Here is a 22080-nt window from a genome sequence, read left to right on the forward strand (position 1 = left end):
AAAACTTCAGAGCAGCGCAGATACATAGCAAGCACTATCCAATTCCACACAAAATCAACTTCGAAATGTTACAGCTAATCCAACCAACCTTAGCAATGCCCTCGATTTGGTCCAAAAGTGAGATGATGTGCCGCAGTGTAACAGAACGATACCACAACTGGTGTAATTGTTTATTGCGTGCACCCAAGCTCTGCTTTGCTTCTGCTAAATCGTGCTTCAAGTCGCCAATTTTTTCAGTGGACTCACTGAATAATCGCAAGATCTGATGAGAAAAACATTGAAAGCAGAGCAAAAGAAGAGAGATAATCAAAAACAAGGTTTTTCACAAATGAACTTTTACTAGATAAATTACTGCCGAAGTACTATTCCAAAAGAAATTTCTACATGTAGAAACCGTAGAAGCAGCCATAGTTTAGTTTGGATATTAGATTTGCATCTTTGGTATATCAACGTGCTATATGGAAGTCAATATTAAGTGGTAACAGAGGTTGCTGCTTCTGAAGAAAAAGAAAGCAATATCCAATAAGAAGGAAGAGTTAACCTGGGAGTAGTTTTGAATAGCTTTGTTAAAACCACCATGATAAGCTTGGACAACTTCATCCACAACTTCCTCGACAACATCGCTTTGTTCCTTTAAAATATGAATGTCACCTTCACGGTCTTTCGACGTCAAGATATGCACAACATGTGGCAAAGAGTCAAATCGTGCAGCAGCCCAGCTCTCATCTATTCGTGCCAGCTCCTCCCTAAGGTACTGCAATTAACCATGACCACTCAGGCACAGATACACACATGTACCCCAAAAACGAAATACATAACCAAATCGAGAATGGTGATAATTTTCAGTCGATAACTTATCTAGCCAACCCCAAGTGAAGAGAAATAGAAGAAAAAGAACCGACACACTCAATGTCCCTCTAAATTCCTAAGGGGATGAAAGAACCAAACAATTCCTCCTTAAAGCCAAAACCTATGGTTTATTAACTCAAGCAGGAGTGAGAAGAGTGAAATTACAGTTTTATCCGAAGGTACAGGCAAACCATTGAAAATCCCCATGCTGGCGAAATCACTCCGCTTGGCTTATTAGAGCCCAAAATGAGTGTTCCTCAGCACATTCCAATCACAAACTCTCTCTAGCTGAAATCAAAAGTTTCAAAACCCAACAAATATACATGAGCTAGAAACTACGCAATTAAAACAGTCCTACGTTAAACCANAAGATCTGATGAGAAAAACATTGAAAGCAGAGCAAAAGAAGAGAGATAATCAAAAACAAGGTTTTTCACAAATGAACTTTTACTAGATAAATTACTGCCGAAGTACTATTCCAAAAGAAATTTCTACATGTAGAAACCGTAGAAGCAGCCATAGTTTAGTTTGGATATTAGATTTGCATCTTTGGTATATCAACGTGCTATATGGAAGTCAATATTAAGTGGTAACAGAGGTTGCTGCTTCTGAAGAAAAAGAAAGCAATATCCAATAAGAAGGAAGAGTTAACCTGGGAGTAGTTTTGAATAGCTTTGTTAAAACCACCATGATAAGCTTGGACAACTTCATCCACAACTTCCTCGACAACATCGCTTTGTTCCTTTAAAATATGAATGTCACCTTCACGGTCTTTCGACGTCAAGATATGCACAACATGTGGCAAAGAGTCAAATCGTGCAGCAGCCCAGCTCTCATCTATTCGTGCCAGCTCCTCCCTAAGGTACTGCAATTAACCATGACCACTCAGGCACAGATACACACATGTACCCCAAAAACGAAATACATAACCAAATCGAGAATGGTGATAATTTTCAGTCGATAACTTATCTAGCCAACCCCAAGTGAAGAGAAATAGAAGAAAAAGAACCGACACACTCAATGTCCCTCTAAATTCCTAAGGGGATGAAAGAACCAAACAATTCCTCCTTAAAGCCAAAACCTATGGTTTATTAACTCAAGCAGGAGTGAGAAGAGTGAAATTACAGTTTTATCCGAAGGTACAGGCAAACCATTGAAAATCCCCATGCTGGCGAAATCACTCCGCTTGGCTTATTAGAGCCCAAAATGAGTGTTCCTCAGCACATTCCAATCACAAACTCTCTCTAGCTGAAATCAAAAGTTTCAAAACCCAACAAATATACATGAGCTAGAAACTACGCAATTAAAACAGTCCTACGTTAAACCACGATGATACGCAGTTGAGTACCAACAAAGAAGCTAGTGAACCGAACGGAGGACATGAAAAATTCAAGCCATGAGAACACAATGTAAACAAACAAAATTCAATTATCACTCCTTGAGCAAAAGATCTATCAAAAAGCAGAGAATCATAATTCGAATTACATGAAAATTCCAAACTGAAGAAGACGAGACTATTTAGGGTATACAAAATTTCAAATCACACACTACGTCTGGAAGTAGATAGATCTAGAGAGAAAAAAATCAAGAAACGAATTCGATTCCAGCTGAGAACCTTACCTGGGTCACGAATCTGATCAGTACGTTCCCGATCACGAAGAGAAAAAGCTAAATCTCTGAGAAAATGGAGAAGAAGAAAAAATCTATACGCGTTTGTTTTGTTTCTCTCTCGTTTCCAAGTTCTGCTAATTTTCCGGACTTTTCTTTTCTCTCTATATTTTTTAATTTTTCTGTTTTTTCCCTAACTTGTTAGTAATTATTATTTTAATTGTGGGAACTTTATTAAAATAATTAAGCATAGACTGCATAGTATTACAACTCCTAGTTGCTCTTATTAGAGATCAACTCAACCGAGTTACCAAACAATCCTTTTCTTCTTCATCTCTTCGCCGATCACTGTCTCCTGCAAAATTATTCTACGGCGACGGAAAGATGAATCCACCGGATAATAACCAAGATAATGTCCCCACTATATCTCACTCTCAACCCTCTACTCTTCCTCCACATTCGAACTCAAACCCCAATGTAGATTCAAGTTTGAATCCCTTTCCGACTTCAATCTCTAACCCTAGTTTTGAGCAGATGGTCTCTTTCTCCGCGCCTAAGAAACGAAGGAGAGGCCGTTCTCAGCGCTCTGCGTCTTCCTTTCACACCCTTCCCGTCCCTAACGTCCCAGGTAGCGGTAATTTCGTGTCACCTTCAGCTTCTTCTTCTTCCGGTAGATTGAACGTAGATGTGAATAATTATCCTGGTATTGGCGATGAGATCATCACGATCAATAAGGAAGCTACCACCGAAGCTTTGCTTGCTCTCACAGCTGGGTTTCCTGCTGATTCGCTTACAGAGGAAGAGATTGAGTTCGGTGTTGTGCCTGTGGTTGGAGGCATTGAACAAGTGAATTACATTTTGATTAGGAACCATATTATCTCGAAATGGCGAGAGAATGTATCTAGTTGGGTCACTAAGGAGATGTTTCTTAATTCGATTCCTAAACATTGCAGTAGTCTCTTGGATTCGGCTTATAACTACTTGGTTACGCATGGATATATCAATTTCGGTATATCACAGGCAATTAAAGACAAGCTTCCTGCTCAACCAAGCAAGTCTAATGTGATTATAGTGGGTGCTGGGTTATCTGGGTTGGCTGCAGCTAGGCAACTGATGAGGTTTGGGTTTAAAGTCACGGTTTTGGAGGGTAGGAAACGACCTGGTGGACGGGTTTATACGAAAAAGATGGAAGCTAATAGGTTAGGTGCTGCAGCGGATTTAGGAGGGAGTGTTTTGACTGGAACATTAGGGAATCCTCTAGGGATTATAGCGAGACAGCTGGGTTGTTCTCTTTATAAGGTACGAGATAAGTGTCCTCTTTATAGAGTGGATGGTAAACCGGTTGATCCGGATGTGGATATTAAGGTCGAGGTAGCTTTTAACCAGGTTCTAGACAAGGCAAGTAAACTTAGGCAGTTGATGGGTGATGTTTCCATGGATGTCTCCCTTGGGGCAGCACTCGAGACATTCAGGCAGGTTTCTGGGAATGATGTGGCTACTGAGGAGATGGGTTTGTTTAACTGGCATCTTGCTAACTTGGAATATGCAAATGCGGGACTAGTATCAAAGCTTTCTCTTGCATTCTGGGATCAAGATGACCCATATGATATGGGTGGAGACCACTGCTTTCTGCCTGGAGGTAATGGACGGCTGGTTCAGGCTTTGGCTGAAAATGTACAAATCTTATATGACAAGACTGTCCAAACAATCAGATATGGTTCAAATGGTGTAAAGGTAATTGCTGGAAATCAAGTGTATGAGGGTGATATGGTGCTGTGTACAGTTCCCCTTGGTGTCCTTAAGAACGGATCCATCAAATTTGTTCCCGAGTTACCTCAGAGAAAGCTTGATTGTATAAAGAGATTAGGTTTTGGGTTACTGAATAAAGTTGCAATGCTCTTTCCGTGTGTATTTTGGAGCACAGATCTCGATACCTTTGGGCATCTTACTGAGGATCCGAACTATCGAGGTGAATTCTTTCTGTTCTATAGCTACGCCCCTGTTGCTGGTGGTGCTCTCTTGATTGCGTTGGTTGCGGGAGAAGCTGCTCATAAGTTTGAGACAATGCCACCCACCGACGCAGTGACTCGTGTTCTTCAGATTCTTAGGGGTAAGAGTTACTATCTATTGATTGTCATTTGGTTAAATTCAATACTTACCTTTGTTTTCAATCCTCAGGAGGCCTACTCTCTGTTTTCCATTTTAACCCGATACGTAGGTCCAGAATTGTTAGTTCAGGATTTGCATTCCAGATTTGTTGAAGTTGATGCTAACGTATGACACAATTTTCATTTTGATGAATTTCAGGTATATATGAACCTCAAGGAATAACTGTCCCTGATCCACTTCAAACGGTCTGCACCAGATGGGGTGGGGATCCATTCAGTTTAGGATCTTACTCTAATGTTGCAGTGGGAGCTTCAGGCGATGATTACGATATATTAGCAGAAAGTGTGGGAGATGGAAGGCTTTTCTTTGCCGGGGAAGCCACAACAAGGCGATACCCTGCAACCATGCATGGAGCTTTTGTTACTGGTCTGCGAGAAGCTGCAAACATGGCTCGATTTGCAAAGGCCAGAGGCATAAGGAAAAGAATCGATAGGAACCCATCAAAGAATGCTCATTCCTGTGCCATTCTTCTTGCAGATTTATTCAGGGACCCTGATCTGGAGTTTGGGAGTTTTTCCATAATCTTTAGTAGGAGGAATCCGGACCCGAAATCCCCTGCGATTTTGAGGGTAACTCTAAGCGAGCCTCGTAAGAGAAACGAGGACCCAAAAGCAGATCAGCACTCAAACAAGATACTGTTTCAGCAGCTTCAATCTCATTTCAACCAGCAGCAACAGATTCAGGTGTATACGTTATTAACTAGACAACAGGCTCTTGACCTGAGAGAAGTCAGAGGTGGTGATGAAAAGAGACTTTACTATCTGTGCGAGACACTTGGAGTGAAACTAGTGGGAAGAAAAGGTCTTGGTACTGGAGCTGATTCGGTCATTGCTTCTATTAAAGCCGAGCGAACTGGTCGTAAGCTACCATCATCATCATCCTCAGGCTCAAAATCTGGTTAGCTCCATAAGTTCCTGATTTGATTACCCCATAACTTATCTGATAGAACAGCTAGTGATATTTCTTGAACTTTTTTTTGTTGTTGTTGTTGAGAAGGTATATTAAAAGGGAAACCAGGTGCATTGAAGCGAAAAATGATCAGGTAAACTACAAGATCTATGTGCTATACAATCTCTCTCACTATTTAAAGGAAAAAAAAAAAAAACATTTCTTAGAGCTTTTTTCTGTTGCGCAGAAGGATTAAAGGACCAGTGCCGCTGAAGCAAAGTAATAACGGCGTCCCTGAGACTATAAGATCGGAGTCTTTAGGTAATGGCAAAACCTCCTCTGAGCAACAACCTATGATAATAGAGTCGATAGGAGGTAGCAGCATGCAACAAGTTGAACCCAAGTTGTTAGGCATAGGAGTTGCATCGAGTTCAGGTAATTCATTCATTCTTCTTAACTTAAGTCCCTCTTGTTCCTTTTGATATCCTGATCATTCTCATTTACATATCGGCAATATAAACAAACATGTAGGTGGTTCCTTACATGGTGAGACGATGAAAAAGATGGAATGAATAAAACAAACCCCCGCTTCTGTAGTAGAATCCTTGTTTGATAATAACAACAATCTGTAGTTCGGGTCTCCACTCTAACCAAGCCGACGAGAACACATCTGTAGTTAAGTTAGTTCATCATGTTATAGTATAACAAATTTAAATTATTAAAATTTCACTATGATAATTTTTGTTGTCTATATTCTTGGGAATTAATTTGTATAATTTTATTTAAATTTTTTCTTTTTTTCATTACATCGAATGTGTTTTTTTTTTTTTTTTCTCTCTTCAATCAATAAATATATATATACCTTTTGAAAGATGCTCTTCGGCCATAGTTGAAGTTGAACAACAAAAGAAAGTGATAATGAAGAAGAGGGCTCACCGTAGCGACGATGAAGAGGACGACACTTTCTACTATCGCTACTCTTCCGTCGCAGCACCACCGTCTTCGAACTCTAAACAACCTTCTTCCTCCTCCTCCTCAGCCAAATCATCAGCTCCAGGCGGCGGATCTGGCGGCTTAGCTCCTTCGAAATCAACACTCTACGTCTCCAATCTCGATTTCTCCCTAACCAATTCCGACATCCACACTCTCTTCTCCACCTTCGGCAAGGTCGCTCGTGTCACCGTTCTCAAGGATCGCCACACTCGCCGGTCACGTGGCGTAGCGTTCGTGCTCTACGTCTCTCGCGAAGACGCGGCTAAAGCGGCGGGTTCCATTGACGGGAAGACTCTTAACGGCCGGAAACTGACGGTTTTGATCGCCGCAGATAACGGACGCGCGTCGGAGTTTATTAAGAAGAGAGTGTACAAGGATAAGTCGAGGTGTTACGAGTGCGGAGACGAAGGGCATCTTTCGTACGAGTGCCCTAGGAATCAATTGGGTCCAAGGGAGAGACCACCGCCGCCTAAGAAAAGAGGGCGGCGGAAGGAGGAGGAAGGAGAGGCTGAGGAAATTAGGGATTGGTCTGCTGCGCCGTCGTCGCCGTTGACTGTGGCGGAGGATGTAATTGAGGAGGAGAATTGGGCTTCGGTGGTGGATAATGAAGCTGGAGAGAGGTTGAGAATGAGAGAAGCAGAGGAAGAAGAAGAGAGGAGGAAGAAGAGAAAGGAGAAGAAAGCTAGTTACTTTAGTGATGAGAGCGATGATGAAGATTAGAGTTATTAAGATCCATTTCCTGAGTTTGTGAATACTGAAATTAGATAGAGAGAGATATATGATCATAAACTTAAGAGCATCTTTGTGTTTCAGATTCTGGATTTGAGTTGATCTGAGGTTTTGTCTTCATAGGTGATCATGTTTGATGAGTCTGCTTCTTTTGTCCAAGAAGATACTTTTTCACTAGAAAGTTCAACTCTTTGAGTTCTTGGTTTGAAGATTACACTCTTAAACAATCCAGTGTTTCTCTGTCACCTATTGAGTTATATACAGTGAAATCATTTTCAGGTTTGTTAATTTTGTAACAACTCCAAACAGAGAAAAAAGAGATTGATCTGGTTTTGTCTTCATTTGAGATTTGTTTGATGACGGTGGATATTTGTCCAAGTGACCTTTTTACTAGAATAAGAAAACTTGTGTATCAGTTCTTAATATGATGATTACATTCTTGTGCATATCTCACTTCTCTATTTGAAGACTACACTATACTTTGTGGAATACCCAACTTATAGAGAGTCATGTTGCAGAAACCTGAGCTATTTCAAAGCTGTCTTCAGCTGGAACCGCTCCTCGTCTGCATAGAAGAACAAGAGTTTGATTGTTTTATGCATTTCAAGATTCAAGACGATAGCTGACTTTGGTGCAACATATTTGAGATTTACTAACCATTAACTCATAATCTCCCATGATTTCTTCAATTAATTCAGAGATAGGTTTATCAGCACTGTTCGGAACCATAGCTGCAAACACTACGGCTTCTAGCCCTGCATTTTGATCCACCAGTTTTCAAAAAAGGCATGCGTTAAAAGACTTCCTATTATTGTTCTTTACTCATTTTGAATTTGTATTCTAGGTACCAGTTTCTGGGAATGCATCAATGAACATCATCATCTCCTCTCCTGTCAAACCAGATAAGAAGCAGATTCGAGGCAGTGACTCTGCGATCTGCACGGCGAATTTATGTAAGAAATAACACACAAGAGCCTGAAAGGAAATAGAAAAGCCCCATGCCACATACTTTCACTCTCTTCAGGTCAGGCTGTTTTGTGTTAACTGCTTCCCACAATGAACGCGGGATCATATCTGCTGTACAGAAGACAATCTGGAGTCCAAACAACAAAAGGTGTTATGAAATCCCCCAAAAGTTTCAGGATTTTGCAAGAGTCAGAGAGAGTCTACTACGGATTACCTCCATGAATTCGCCATCGAGCTCCTTTAGAAGCTCTTGTATCTGCATTACAAGATGATAGATTAATCCAAAGACTGAAAAAGCTAGCAAAGTGTAATAGGTATCTCCATTTCATTACCTTTTGCGCTTCATGAAGTTGAAGGCCAAACAACAGCAGAACCTGCAAAAAAGGATAGGAATTAAAGTCTTTGTTATCATCGCAGACTATCTAGGATTTAAATAGGTGAAAGAAACTGACTGGAGGGCCAAATCGAGGATCTTGCGGATCCAAAGGTACAAACTTCGAATCTTCCTCAAGTGTCTGTGGAATCTCTTGAGCTGAATTTCTAACACATAGCTTTTCCTTGAGCTTTGTGTTTGTGTGATGAGATTTGTTCTTTTTCCATAACAAAGAAGACGTAGTGAGGCCAAATATCCGAGAAGAGCCTCCTAAGTACGTATATAAAGATGATGAAGAAGAAGTTGGCCTTGAGATTGCAGACCCCAACGAAGAGATCGACATTGCTCCTCTTCTCCTAATCTCATCTCTACTATTAAGCCTGTTGGATAAAATCGTTCCTGTAGCCAATCATGTTTTGCCATGTGTCATGTAGAGAAACCGCATCAATGTCGGCTTGTAGTTTCATACAAGTCCACCGCAGCTTATTCCAGTTGCATAATTCTGTATTAACGCTTCTATACATTACGTTATTTCGGAAACAAACGTAGAAAACACATTTCGTTGTATTTATTTTTTCCTTTTGGTGTCAGCAGAGTGTGATATTTTTTAACGAAACTGGGCAAACCCCTACATATATCTTTTCTATGAGATCAAATTACAGAAGGAAACGTCACACGCTCACACATTGTTTTTATGTTTGCTGCTTTTTGTGTTCATGCAACGCAAAAGAAGATGAGCTCACATCTGAGCAACCAGTTCCTCTTCTCCCTGAGCAGCAGCAATAGTAGCATCTTCAATAAGCGAATTCTCCATCCATCGCTTAAGCATTGCCAATGCAGCTTTTGGCTGGTCCATTGGAACCATGTGTCCTGCATCTCGCACCTGTAGTTGTTTCATGTTTAAATCATCAAACCCTTTGTTATTATTATTCAATAAGAAAACGAGCAGAGCCAAGAAAATACTGTCTTGCTTATGTAAGAAAGACCGACCTTAAGGAAACTGAGTTGTTCGTAAGTCTTTAATGAGCCTGCTTCTTTGCCATCAACCATAAACGGAACTGCTTCAGCTGCCCCAAAGTTCGTTTTCCCTGACCAATCCATCGCATTCACCCACCTCGAGTTACCTGCTCCAATTATGTTTTAGTCAACAGTTCTATTTCTGTCTATTTCATTATTCTCACATCTGGATTTGATTATCTATGTTCGGGATCTTACCGAGCCAGTTGCAGATAAGATCATATTCTCCAGCATACACAAGAAGATTGATTCCATCTTCCAAGAGTTCGGGAATCCCAACCTCGAGATTCCTCATCCAATCTACAAGCATTGCCTGATAGACTGAAGTACTGCAGGAGACAAAGTCTATGTCCCCAACACCAAGCGACTTCCTCACAGATTTCAGATTCAAAAATTTCTCCATGTTCGAGAAATCGTAGCACAGACTCCCCACACACTTCTTCCTGATGTCATAATACTACACAAGAAATGCGATGTTACTCTTTTGAGCTATCCCTTACTTAATGCAGAAATATTAAACACAATTTTTTCCAAAAGTGTGGACTTCTCTAGTGAATAGAATTGGTTTGCCAGAAATAATATTATCTAGAAATCCAATTAGCACAAAAAAAAAAAAACTAATCAGTTCTTTTGGCTTACGTTTACTCCACCAGCATGACTCAGTACACCACTGAACAAGGCATTGCAAACAAGATAGGATGCCAAACAAGAAGTTGTACCATCAGTTCCTGAAAAGCCCAAAAACAAAATACAGAAACATGGATTCAGGATCCGTCAAATACACAGAAATTTCAGAGACAACTTGATAAGGAACAAAGGAGGAAGTACCACAAAGCTTGATTGATAGTTCGCACAGTGGGACAATCTTCTCTAAGCGATCATGCTCTTTTTGCGTGATTAAACCCATTTCCAAAGCAAAGTCAGGATAGGCTGGATATTGGAATGCAGGATCTGTAAGCCCATTTCCAATAGCGAATCCCTGCAAGGTAATACTTGTTAGTATCACAACCTCCATTAACACCTCAAGTGGGAAACACAAAATAGTCACATGCCTTTAGGTTAACATGAATTCCCTCATTAGCCTTGTTTCCTTTATGCACTCGGGAAGCAAAAGCTGGAATGTAGTGCCCAGCGTATGACTCTCCAGTAATGTAAAAGTCGTTTTTTGCCAACTTAGGGTGCTCCTTAAAGAAAGCCTGAGGTTATATCAGGAAACGTAATCACGACTCAAGAAAAACAGAACAGTCTAACAGAGGTGTGTATCCAATCCAATTCATAGCTTGAAAGCAGAAAAGTGCAGAACAAAAAGGAATTCAAAGAGAAAATCCAGTGAGCAAACCTGCAGAAAATCATATAGATCATTGCTAACTCCAGTTTCATCATGACGGATATCACTTTTGTCTGTCGTAAAGCTGAAACCAGTTCCAACAGGCTGGTCAACATACAGAAGATTGGAAACCTGCAACACGAATTCTCAAATCACCTCTCATGTGCAAAGGATTAAAGCGGTTTGGGAAATATAGTTTACAATGATAATTATAGAAGGTAACAATACCTGGTCCCATCCATACTCATTCCAAGCAAGAGACATGTTGTTAGTGATCTTGAAAGGACCGTTCTCGTAGAACACAGCCAGCTCACTGCTACATCCAGGCCCTCCAGTCAACCAAATCACAACAGGAGCATCCTTCTTTTTGCGTGACTCGAAGAAGAAGTAGAACATGCTAACACACACAAAGCGAACTAGTGAACAAAACAAAGCAAATAAACAAATCCTTCTAGATTCCAATCAGTAAAACGTCAACAAAAACTCCAATGTTCAAATCAAACTAATTAAGAGCTAGTTGCAAATAGTAATTGAACCAAAACAAAATCAGATGCTCACGAGCACAAATGTAGAGATCCATAAACCAAAATCTAAGGAGTAAGATGATAAACCTTGCGCCACGAGATTTTGGGAGCTTGTAATAACCAGCATGATGACCTAAATCCTCGACAGTATCACCACCATCGGCAGCAAGTATATTCGGGAATACGAACTTCCGTTCAACAATCCCGGATCCCTCCGCGGCAGTGAGAGGCGAATCAGCGACATCGATCACATTCAGATCCTGCTGCGGGAAAAGGTTTAGCTCCCGGATCAACTTCTCGGCGCGCGTTGACGGTAAGTTCGATCTCTCGAAGGTGCGATCGTTCAACAGAAACGATGAAGAAGGAAACGTAGAAGCGACGAAGACGACGAAATGCAAGAGACGGCTGAGAAAAGTTAGTTTCTCCATTTTTTTGTTTGTTTTCTCTTTCAACTGAGCTTCTTTTTTTTTTTGGAATCTCGTTTTATGAGATTTGTTGTATACAAAATTTTGGGGGAGAAGAGAGTGGACACGTGGCGGAAAAGTATCTGAAAATAAAGATCTTACGATACGTGTGCGAGAAAGTTGGGGCTATTTTTGCGAAATATGAGAAATAGTGGGTGTATCTGTTACGTTACAATTAAAGATAACGTCAGGGCTAAGGCTAAATCGACGGTTACGCACGCGTGTTGAATGGGAAGCAAAAAGATGGATGGACTTGGTGTGGGTCCCAGTCAATTTATAACAACAAAACAAATAAAAAATAGAAAGAGAAGAAAAGAAAATAAAATAATCCGACCTGCCGGAATCGAACCTGCGACCTAAAGATTTCTTTGGGACAACCCACTACAGTCTTCCGCTCTACCAACTTAGTTTCTTACCTAATAAAAAACTAAAACCAATGGTCAATTCAGTATCATCTGTAGATACATAGTATCGTAGTTGACTTCAACTACATGTTAAAGGATCAACAAACACAAAGACCAAAAACAAAAGAAAACAGAGCGTTGAGGAGAACACACACGAAGCAACCCTTACATCTACCTCTCATTCTGGAACCGGAACGAGACTTGGAACATAAACGTAGCTACAAATAGGGAGGCTAGAGTATTGATACGATCCAGACCTACTCGTCTCGAGAACCCTCGTGAAGACACCATTTCTGTCAACTTCGTAAAAAGTGGCGACGTACACCCAGTTGCATCCATGTGGTGATGTCTCATCTTCTTCGACAGTGTCTTTGCACCAAGCCATGATATTTCTGTGCTTGCCGATGGAGAATCCTGGACGAAAAGCGAACTGTAACCGCGGAACTACAGCAGGGCCAGTAGTGACCTTGAAGAACCTGCTAAAAGAAACGACATTATCACTCAATTTGTTTGTCGTCCACACCTAAGTGACTACTCTTGATCCGACTCCACCTTGTGTTAAGAAACAGAGTCTATCTCCATTGTAACCTGCCAATCGGTTACCATCGATCCAAAAGGGAGGAGTCTCGCATACGTACTTGAATGCTTCCACGGAGAAGTCAAAACATAGAACGAAAGAGCCTTCCGTATTCTGAGCTAGCCAGTACATGTTTCCCATTACAGACACACATTCACTATTCCGAAATACTATATCCGCAGCAAACCAAGCATTAATACCTCTCCATGAACCAGACATGAATTCGTAGATCTCAAAGACTCTAATTGTATCAGCAGAAGCAGAAGACGACTGGTTATAACCAAGCCTCAAGATTTTGTAGTTGTCACGAGATGCAACGCCGTATCCAATCCCGTAATAATCATCGACCCGGCGATGAACCGGTGGTTCGATCCATTGAACCGATGGTTCGATCCATTTTATTCTCCCCAAAAACGGATTCCAAACTGCGAGACGAGCGTTACTTCCTCCTCGTGTCCAATGATCACATATACAGAGCATGAGTCCATCACAGTGGATCATCCAAGAAAAGGGAAGAAGATCTTCAAACTCTTCTGGTATTGGTGTTTCTGCAATGAATCCCGTCACCGGGTCGATGATTTGAACCCCACGAGCATCATCGATTCTTAGGAATCGTTGGGAAGTTTGCATGTTATGATCGTATTGCTTTTGCATGAATCTTTCGTTGCTGCTGATGAGAGCGTACCATTGTTTGCACGTCGTTTTGATGCTGATCAAAGATTCAACCGGAGTTCTGCAAAGTATCTCTTCGACAAGATCTGAAGGCAACGATGAAGATTCTGAGCCATGGAGAGAGAGAGTGGAAAAAAAGAGAGATGTGAGAGAGAATGATTGTTGAATGGTTTCTTTCGTTATCTTTAAGCGCGAATTAGTAAAGAAGGAAACGAGATCAAAACTGAGACTTGATTAGCAAGCAAATTACGAACCAAACTGGTGACATTTTAACCCTAAAATGAACAATCTAACCGAATCGGTTACGTGTTAACCGGTCTGAATCGGGTCAAGTAGTTGTATATATTGCATTATTTGTTTAATCGGTTTTAATCGCTTAGTTTTGTTTTATATAAGTATAATCCAAGATATATATATATATATATTATTATATAGATATATTTGAAATGAATTCAAGAAAGTAAAAGAAACTATATAGTATATACTGTACAATGATTTTGAATCTTGACAATTTCTATATTTTTATATCCAATATATATATATATATATATATATATATTCTTGATAAGCTAAAGGAGCTTGATATACATATTTGTTGAGATTTGTCGTGCTTGATATATATATTCTTGATAAGCTAAAGGAGCTACCAAATTAGCGAGATAGAGAAAAACATGTTCAAATTATGAAGCTTGAGTGTTAAAGAGTGGGAATCAAAGAGGCTTCTGTATCTGCTTTTTTTACCAGCCAAGATTGTCATAATAAAATCAGAAAATTATAGGACGAGATAATTGAAGAAAGCGTTGCTAGCTATATGCAAAACCAAAACTCAGAAACAGAGAAAATGTTTCAGAGCCAAAAAAAAAAAAAGAAGAGATCTTCACCTCACCTCCGTAACATATTTTCTGCAGAAAACTGAGCCGATGCTGAAACCCTATACATAGATTCCAACTCCATTATCTTCACTTCATCAGCCTTGTAACGTCTCAGTATTGAGATTCTCACCGTCTTCAAACATTTTGAGTTTGCGAGGATGAAAGCCAGAAATTGTTTCTCTGCTCTTCTTCCTCCAAAGCCTTTCCACTTAAAGATCTCAACCTGAAACAACAAGCATCCCGGTACAGAACTCGGTTGGTTCCACGAAAGTGGGACATCCGCGAATGGAGCATCATGAACCTGAGAAGCAACAGAGAGGATTTATATATAAACACGTTTACTTTAAATTTGAAGGTCCATCATCAAAATCAAAACTTGTTCGATGAAGAGGGAGGGGAGAGAGGTATATACTTACAGAGATGATCTTAAGAGCTTTTAGTGTAGGAGCTTTATGAAGCAAAAGCATAAGTGGTTCCAACCAATTGTCGAAACGATATGTCCGCAAAGTAAACTTTACCAGCCGAGAGAAGTTAATGGCACTAAAAACTGCGACCTGCAATTAATTGCATGAAACAGAACACAACATAAGTAAAACGTGATCACAAACAAAGAGAAGTAAAGAGCCGAATGTTATCAATATGGTTACCTTGATAGGTTCCAAAGCAAGAAACCTGACAGAGGACAAAGATGTCAGAAACTCTTCATTCGGGTGACAACCGTAGCGTAAAACCTTGGCCACATCAAGGCGAGGCATATTCTTGATTAAGAAACCGTAGGCAGTAATGTAAAGGTACTTCAATCTTGGGCAATCTATAACCAAGCGCTTATCATTGTCAAAGAATGACCCATCGTCATACTCTAACTTCTCTAAAGAAGGAACTTTCACACTGAACCTCGCATTGCGATGATCATTATGGGACACGTACAAATCTCTGAGAACAGGGCAACTCGATAAAAGCTTAACATGAGAATATACACCACACCTTCAAGGACCAGCGATTCAAGGTACGGGAGGCAAGCGGAGGAAGGAACATCAACAAGAAAATCGCCCGATAGACTCAATTTCACAAGCGCTTTGCTGGTGTAAAGGCTCTTAGGCAAGCTGGTAGGATCTGCGGTTGGAATAAAGTTAATCCCCAAAATCAGCTCTCGCACGCAACGGTCAACCGCGTTTAAAATCCACTTCCCGATATCGAAATCAACGGGACATCTTTGATGATTACGTTGGATACTCAATATTTCTAGTGAAGGTGCCTTGTGGAGTTGCAGTGACTTGTCGATGAAGTCCCAACCACATATCTCCGGGTAAAGCGCCCCGCGTATGTTGCTATTTGTGTAGTCGAGTTTAGGGAGCATCGTCCAGACAAAACGCCATCGTTTCGACAAAAACATGGTGTTCACCGCATCTTTTATTGGGATTAGACACAGTATCTGCACCAGCAAATCTTCAGGCAACTCACTGATCCTGTCCTCGCATCGACAACAAATCCCTGCTTCTGATGGCATCTCTGATGACAAGGTTTTTTTGTGTGGAGAACAAAAAATCAGATTAACGAAGCACTATGAGATCGGGTGAGCAAAGACCTTATGTTTATGTAAGTTTGAGAAGGAGAAAGGTTAAATTATTCCATTAGTTCTGTACCCTTATATACACATGTAGATATACATAAATCTTGACTAGACCTTATCTCTATGAGATTTACATCTATCTCATTAACAATATCATACAATATTTGTATCTATAACACCTTACTTAAACCCTTTGTTTCGTCAGGAAAAAAAAAAGAAAACCCTAGTTTGATGTAGTAGAGGTTTCTTTCATAGCAAGATAAGTTTTTAAGAAATGCGTCACTGCTGCTGCGTAAACATTGAGCTTTTGATATTGGGCTTCTTAGCCCAAATTTTGCAAATTCGTTACTACTCTATTTCGAGTATTGTGTCTCTGTCCACTTTTAGCGGCGACTTCACTTTAGATTCTTCTAGGGTTTCCAGATTGTAGCCTCCTATATATATTTAAACACGTTTACAACTGAAGTTGCAGAGGTTAGATTTGGGGGCGGCTAGCGACCACAGAAGAATAGTAACAACACGTCATCTCTGTGCTTCTTTGTCTACACTTTTGGAAAGAGTGATGACGCCATCGCTTTTTCCGAAATGTAGACAAAGCAATACCGTGATGACGTCATAGAGATTTTGTTGAATATGTTACGAGCGTGTTTGTGTGTTCTATCGATTGGTATTTTTTCTCTTTATTTTCATGATTGTTGTTTGATTCTCACTTCAAAACTATAACTCTTGTTTTTATTTCTTTATTTCCAGATCTCTGTCTATCTTCTTAAGTCACAAGTCACAGATGCGTGTGATGATGGATCTAGAGTTCCAAGAGTAGTTATTTATTTTGTTTTTTGTTTAATGGTGAATTTTGTTGTTGAGATACGTTTCAGAGAGAAAATATAACCAAAAAGATTGAGATTCTAGACAACTATATATCGTAAAGAACAAAATTATGATATTGACTCACGGCACGGTTAATAAACAATGACTGTACTCTACGACGATTGCATCTATAGCAAATTTCTCGAGGTTACACTTGCACACAATTCGAAGGACACCATGTTCTAGATCTAGACTCTGTTTCTTGAGTTATTAACGTACAGCTCTGATGATAAGCCAAGACAGCTGATGGTCAATTGGTCATCTTCGAGAAAATTTTGACAAAAATAAGCTTGAGGTGGATGGAGCTAGAAACTAGAAAGCTTAGACAGGTTTGATAACAATAACATAATCATTAGCAAAAAGAAAGAATTAATTATATAATTATTCTCTCACGCATGTAAAATTTTGTTTTAACCTTCTCTTACGAAATAAGAATATTCAATTCTTTCATAAAATCCGGAGATTAGTGTGGATTCAATCCGTGATCTTCTGATTGATAAATAACAAAAAAAAAAAACTGTTCAGTCTACTCCATTAAAGATGACATGCAACCAAAATGATCTGGTAGGTTTATCATATTATCCAGTTTTTAATAAACCCTAATAGATTTTATATGTTAGTCACAATATTTATATTTATGCTACTTATTACTCATACTATATTTTATACAAGTGTGTTTGTATGTATTACCCATAAAAATTAGTTTAAGCAAATATTAACTGTTTTGAATAATATTACTTTAAATTTGTTCTTGACGTTTCAACTATGTTTGTATGTATTTATTAACTTTGTTTCCGATAACCATTTCCATAGTATTTTATTTTATTTATAGGAAAGAGCTCGTTAAGCACGAGGCTATTGAGGAATTAATTGAAGTGGTGATGGATTTAGGGAGGAAGTCATTTCGGCGATTGGGTGATCTCAGAACAGCCTGTTACACACCAAGATCTGAAGCTTGCAGTATCAAAGGTGTGTGTGTGTGACTCTCTGATCTAACACATGCAACTAATTTCTATACTGTGTTTGAATCAAATGTTTTTTGATGAATTTGAGCTGATGAGGAGATGAATGTTTTTAATCTAGGTTGGCGATTTTTCAGATGATAACCGATCAGGGATTGACAGATCGCTGCATCGTATAAGCGCTATACGTAATCGGAAACTGCAAGTAATTGGTCTAACATGTCGAGTGGGTAGAGCTGTATCTGGAAGTGCAGAAATTATAAGAGACTTGATTGAAGGAGGAGGATCCATCTTAGTCATTGGATCTCCTGGAGTTGGCAAAACAACTTTAATCAGGTACATTTTGATTTTACATCCAGGTTTGAGGATCTTATTGTAATGTGATGGTCCCATTGATACAAGATTGGTTTGTTTGGTGGTTTGTACAGAGAAATTGCTCGGATGTTAGCTGATGAACACAGGAAACGTGTAGTGATTGTTGACACGTCAAATGAGATTGGAGGTGATGGTGATGTTCCTCATTCTGGAATTGGACGTGCCAGGCGGATGCAAGTTCCAAATGTGAATTTACAGCACGATGTATGATGTCTCTCTTAGCCTTGTAATATAATATGGTGCAGTAAGGAATCAAAAGGATCTTGTTGTACTAATAACTTCTTCATGCTACTGCAGGTTATGATTGAGGCGGTTGAGAATCATATGCCTGAGACTATCATCATCGACGAGATTGGAACTGAGCTTGAAGCTTTAGCTGCTAGCACAATTGCTCAACAAGGTGTTCAGCTTGTTGCAACTGCTCATGGGATGACTATAGACAACATTATCAAAAATCCTTCTTTGCAGATTCTTATTGGTGGAATTGAGGTATCATGACCTTAGACAACAGCTTTGTTTCTTCTTCTTTTTTTTGCTCTCTTGTTATCTGAGTTAACCTTAATTGGAATTTATTTTACTCAAGAGTGTGACTCTTGGTGATGAAGAAGCAAGGAAAAGAAAAGTGCAGAAGACAATTCTTGAAAGAAAAGGACCTCCGACATTTACTTGTGCTGTAGAGATGATTTCGAGAACTGAGTGTCGTGTTCATCAAAGATTAGATGTCACCGTTGATGCTATACTAGCTGGTAAGCTAAAAAGAGTGCCTCTCCTAACAGGATTTGAGTTAACAAATGGAAAACTAAACCGGACCAACTTTGTGGATATTGTAGGGAAATCCGCTCCATTTGAAATCCGTCAAATTCGTGGCGAAGACGATGTTCCTCATAAGTTAGTGACTCCCATTCCTTTGGAGACCCTTGAAGAGGAACAACCTGCACCATTGCTCAATAGAGATTTCATAAGTGAATTTCTGTCTGACGATGAAGATGAAGATGAAGATTTTCTTCCCATTCGGTATAGTAAGGCCAGTAGTAACACATACACGAGCCCAAGAAGCTCGCCGGTTCATGTTTATACTTACAATGTAAAGAACCTGATCTTTTCTTCCAGTGTTTCTAAATATGTCTTTTCTGATCATTGGAAAATAACCTTGATCTTAAGCAGCGGAAGATACTAACTGTATATATGGTATCCTCTGTTTGTGTTCTAGGTCCTTGAAGCTGATCTCCTTCAAGTAGCTGAAGTTATGGGCCTAGACGACGAAATAGAAGTAACAGATGATGTTGGAGAAGCAAATGTCATTCTAGCTTCAAGTTCTGAATTGATACAGAACTCATCGATCCGTCGTGTTGCGAAATTACACAAGCTACCGATATTTGTCATTAAGGTATTTCTTATTCTTGCATGACTGATGATGACTCACTGGACTCCTTCGAATCATAATCTTGATTCATTTCTTTCTTCCTGTCAATACCTTGCAGTCAACTACAATGGCTCAGATGGTCAAGGCAGTCCGAATGATCCTTGGGAGAGAATCATTTGGCTCAAACCCTAAAACCATAGAGAAATCTTCTGTTGATGATATTGAGATCAAAGATGATGCTCCTGAGAGCAAACCCAGTTTAGAAGAACTGGATGCCCTCGAGGTAACTCTCATCTCCCTCCTGTAAATATCAGATCAGCCTCTTTGACCTACCAACTATTAATTCATTAGGATTCCTTTATCTTAAGTTACAAAAGGCTCAAAACAGTTCAGTAATTATCTGCAAGTATAACTACTTAAAACACCCCTGTTTCTGAAACGCAGGAAGTCCGTCTAGCAATCGAATATATTGTAATCCCGGGAGGTGAACCAGTGGAGCTTCTTCCTAGACGGTCAGATATAATAGTTCGGCAGCTAGAGCTGGTGGAGAGTTACCAACTCACAGTTGAGAACCTCGGCACTCACCTTAATCCGCGCCTTCAGATTCTTCCTCGCCGATCAACCAAGAAGATGTTGCCATCTTCATCCTCAAAGAATGCAACAGATGATAGCATGGGGAATACTGTTACTCGTCTTCCTTTCCTTAAGGATTGACATCTCTGACTTCAGCATATGGACTAAACTACATACGTTGGAGACTCTTGGACATTGTACATTTTACTGTAAGTCTTCGTAAATAAACTGTTGTTTATGTTGTTGTCATTACCAATTGCAATTTACTGTTTTACAAATGAAATGCTATGTCTTCTTTACCCGAGGGGTAATGTGTAACGTTGAGGAAAAACAGGGTGCAATCTGTAGATATATATATTTTCTTACCTCTTAATATAGAAATTATTTAAGGATGACTACTGAATGAATACTTGTTTTTTCTTTTGTTGGTTTCCAAATTAGCTTGAAAATCATCGGATAATACTTTATTTATTTTCTAGCATATGGATACAGTTGAAATGATGCTTAGTTTCTGCTCGTGTGGGGTTTAGCTGGGTGGGTTACGAATGATTGATTCTAATACACATACAAATCTGTACCAAAACCTAAAACCTCTCAAGATCGTAATACAAAAACTAAAACCAGAGGTCAATTCAGTAACATCTGTAGATAGTATCATAGTTGACTTCAACTACATGGTAGAGGATCAACAAAGACAAAGACCAAAAAAAAAACAGAGCATTGACATGGTATCTACCCTCTTATTCTGGAACCGGAATCAGACTACGAACATAAACATAGCTACAAATTGATAGGCCACTGTAGTCATCACTTCCACGTCTTCTTGTCTCAATTTCCCTGACGACACCAGTTTCATCAATTTCGTAAAAAGTGAAGACAGAAAGCCTCTTATCTTCTTCTTCTTCTACAGTTGCCTCACACCATGCCATGATATTTCTGTGCTTGCCGATGGCTACTCCCGGACGAGTGTGGAAGTCATGGAACTGTAACCGCGGAATTAGATCAGGGCCAGTAGTGACATTGAAATAATTGGCAAACGAAACGATCTCATCACTCAACTTGTTTGTCATCCACACCTCAATGTCTCTTGATTCTTCTCCATCTTGTGTTAAGAAAGAGAGTCTATCTCCATTGAAACATTCTAATCGGTTACTATAGCCCCAAAACTCAGGACAATCGCATACGTCCTTGAATATATCCTCGGAGAAGTCAAAACATAGAATGAAATAACGTTCATCAGTTTCTTCATATGCAACCCAGTACATTTTTCCCTTCACAGACACACACTCCCACTCCACATATAGATCCGCAGCAAACCCAGCATTAATACCTCTCCATGAATCAGACATGAATTCATAGATCTCAAAGACTCTAATTGTATCACCAGGGGGAGAAGACGACCGATTATAACCAAACCTCAAGATTTTGTAGTTGTCACGAGATGCATCATCGTATCCAACCCCGAAATAATCATCTATCCAGTAATCAACCGATGGTTCGATCCATCTGATTCTCCTTAAAAACGGATTCCAAACTGCGAGACGGACGTAACCTCCTCCTCGTTCCCAATCTTCACATATACAAAGCATGAGTCCATCACAATGAACCATCCAAGAAATCGGACGCGGATCAAGAAAATCGTTTGGGATTGGTCTTTCTTTTAGGATTCCGGTCACCGGATCCATGATTTGAACCGCACGATCATCATCGATTCTTAGGAATCGTTCGGGAGTGCGAATGTGATGATCCAAATGCTTTTGCTTGAATTTTATGTCGTTGCTGATGAGAGCGTTCCATTGCTTGCACGTCTCTTTGAATCGGAACAAAGATTCAACCGGAGTTCTGCAAAGTATCTCTTCGACTAACTCAAACGGCAACCACACACGAACACGATTCGCAGGAGCCTGAGCCATGGGGACGTAACGTTTCGAAAGAAAG

The 22080-nt window shown here is 39.8% G+C and overlaps 8 protein-coding genes, 1 long non-coding RNA gene and 1 pseudogene across 10 annotated transcripts in view; 4 read left to right on the top strand and 6 right to left on the bottom strand.

Annotated features, from left to right (window-relative positions):
• The window catches only part of LOC104764745 (exocyst complex component SEC8-like), a 10415-nt gene extending 7793 nt beyond the window's left edge, over nt 1-2622 (bottom strand). The window contains exons 1-4 of one of the 2 annotated variants that reach the window (XM_019241346.1): nt 2470-2622; nt 1975-2097; nt 1502-1714; nt 89-262 (exon numbers count right to left, since the gene is read on the bottom strand). In XM_019241346.1, the coding sequence (XP_019096891.1) occupies nt 89-262; nt 1502-1714; nt 1975-2016 (429 nt within the window). In that variant the 5' untranslated portion in view covers nt 2017-2097; nt 2470-2622. Of the gene's footprint in view, nt 1-88; nt 263-541; nt 755-1014; nt 1144-1501; nt 1715-1974; nt 2098-2469 lie in introns of those variants that run through there. The other variant, XM_019241345.1, reaches the window with a different exon arrangement.
• Nucleotides 2746-6296, top strand: LOC104764747 (protein FLOWERING LOCUS D-like). The gene is made up of 5 exons (XM_010488339.2): nt 2746-4567; nt 4765-5523; nt 5623-5668; nt 5762-5949; nt 6046-6296. Exons 1-5 carry the CDS (start codon nt 2842-2844, stop codon nt 6084-6086), a joined length of 2760 nt encoding a protein of 919 aa, XP_010486641.1. The 5' UTR covers nt 2746-2841; the 3' UTR covers nt 6087-6296.
• On the top strand, nt 6378-7577 carry LOC104764746 (U11/U12 small nuclear ribonucleoprotein 31 kDa protein-like). Its single transcript, XM_010488337.2, has one exon. The coding sequence runs from the start codon at nt 6433-6435 to the stop codon at nt 7225-7227; it is 795 nt and encodes a 264-aa protein (XP_010486639.1). The 5' UTR covers nt 6378-6432; the 3' UTR covers nt 7228-7577.
• On the bottom strand, nt 7604-8954 carry LOC104764748. Its single transcript, XM_010488340.2, has 7 exons — nt 8655-8954; nt 8535-8576; nt 8417-8458; nt 8246-8329; nt 8085-8172; nt 7894-7991; nt 7604-7801 (listed from the first exon to the last, which is right to left on the bottom strand). Exons 1-7 carry the CDS (start codon nt 8916-8918, stop codon nt 7781-7783), a joined length of 639 nt encoding a protein of 212 aa, XP_010486642.1. The 5' UTR covers nt 8919-8954; the 3' UTR covers nt 7604-7780.
• LOC104764749 (serine carboxypeptidase-like 49) lies at nt 9122-11926 on the bottom strand. Its single transcript, XM_010488341.1, has 9 exons — nt 11531-11926; nt 11148-11316; nt 10932-11051; nt 10645-10788; nt 10421-10571; nt 10232-10320; nt 9791-10049; nt 9566-9699; nt 9122-9458 (listed from the first exon to the last, which is right to left on the bottom strand). Exons 1-9 carry the CDS (start codon nt 11869-11871, stop codon nt 9315-9317), a joined length of 1551 nt encoding a protein of 516 aa, XP_010486643.1. The 5' UTR covers nt 11872-11926; the 3' UTR covers nt 9122-9314.
• On the bottom strand, nt 12490-13518 carry LOC104767406 (F-box protein At3g08750-like). Its single transcript, XM_010491436.1, has 2 exons — nt 12950-13518; nt 12490-12787 (listed from the first exon to the last, which is right to left on the bottom strand). Exons 1-2 carry the CDS (start codon nt 13516-13518, stop codon nt 12490-12492), a joined length of 867 nt encoding a protein of 288 aa, XP_010489738.1.
• LOC104767407 lies at nt 14443-15825 on the bottom strand (annotated as a pseudogene).
• LOC104764750 lies at nt 16451-17033 on the top strand. The gene is made up of 2 exons (XR_763779.2): nt 16451-16669; nt 16753-17033. It is a non-coding gene; the product is annotated as an uncharacterized LOC104764750 (long non-coding RNA).
• LOC104764751 (uncharacterized protein ycf45-like) lies at nt 17736-20441 on the top strand. Its single transcript, XM_010488342.2, is given in 10 exon segments — nt 17736-17773; nt 17775-17838; nt 17953-18167; nt 18260-18410; nt 18504-18695; nt 18790-18952; nt 19037-19290; nt 19417-19593; nt 19688-19852; nt 20014-20441. Coding segments are annotated over 10 exon segments (1674 nt in total). The 5' UTR covers nt 17736-17750; the 3' UTR covers nt 20284-20441.
• Nucleotides 20883-22080, bottom strand: part of LOC104767408 (putative F-box only protein 15) — a 2016-nt gene continuing 818 nt past the window's right edge. The window contains exon 2 of the mRNA XM_010491438.2: nt 20883-22046. Within this exon, the coding sequence (XP_010489740.2) occupies nt 20883-22046 (1164 nt within the window). The remainder of the gene's footprint in view (nt 22047-22080) is intronic.

Source organism: Camelina sativa, chromosome 19 (assembly GCF_000633955.1).
Source record: "Camelina sativa cultivar DH55 chromosome 19, Cs, whole genome shotgun sequence".
Classification (NCBI taxonomy): domain Eukaryota; kingdom Viridiplantae; phylum Streptophyta; class Magnoliopsida; order Brassicales; family Brassicaceae; genus Camelina; species Camelina sativa.

Coding starts and splice junctions, on each gene's coding strand:
- LOC104764746 (XM_010488337.2), top strand. CDS start 6,433: ATGAAGAAGAGGGCTCACCGTAGCGACGATGAAGAGGACGACACTTTC.
- LOC104764749 (XM_010488341.1), bottom strand. CDS start 11,871: ATGGAGAAACTAACTTTTCTCAGCCGTCTCTTGCATTTCGTCGTCTTC. Junction 11,052..11,147: donor ATGAGTATGGATGGGACCAG/GTATTGTTACCT, acceptor TTCGTGTTGCAG/GTTTCCAATCTTCTGTATGT. Junction 10,050..10,231: donor GTCATGCTGGTGGAGTAAAC/GTAAGCCAAAAG, acceptor TTTCTTGTGTAG/TATTATGACATCAGGAAGAA.
- LOC104764747 (XM_010488339.2), top strand. CDS start 2,842: ATGAATCCACCGGATAATAACCAAGATAATGTCCCCACTATATCTCAC. Junction 4,568..4,764: donor TGTTCTTCAGATTCTTAGGG/GTAAGAGTTACT, acceptor GATGAATTTCAG/GTATATATGAACCTCAAGGA. Junction 5,950..6,045: donor AGGAGTTGCATCGAGTTCAG/GTAATTCATTCA, acceptor ACAAACATGTAG/GTGGTTCCTTACATGGTGAG.
- LOC104764748 (XM_010488340.2), bottom strand. CDS start 8,918: ATGTCGATCTCTTCGTTGGGGTCTGCAATCTCAAGGCCAACTTCTTCT. Junction 8,330..8,416: donor TCGATGGCGAATTCATGGAG/GTAATCCGTAGT, acceptor TTTGGACTCCAG/ATTGTCTTCTGTACAGCAGA. Junction 7,802..7,893: donor TGGGAGATTATGAGTTAATG/GTTAGTAAATCT, acceptor TCTTCTATGCAG/ACGAGGAGCGGTTCCAGCTG.
- LOC104767406 (XM_010491436.1), bottom strand. CDS start 13,518: ATGCAAACTTCCCAACGATTCCTAAGAATCGATGATGCTCGTGGGGTT. Junction 12,788..12,949: donor TTCTCCGTGGAAGCATTCAA/GTACGTATGCGA, acceptor TTCTTTTAGCAG/GTTCTTCAAGGTCACTACTG.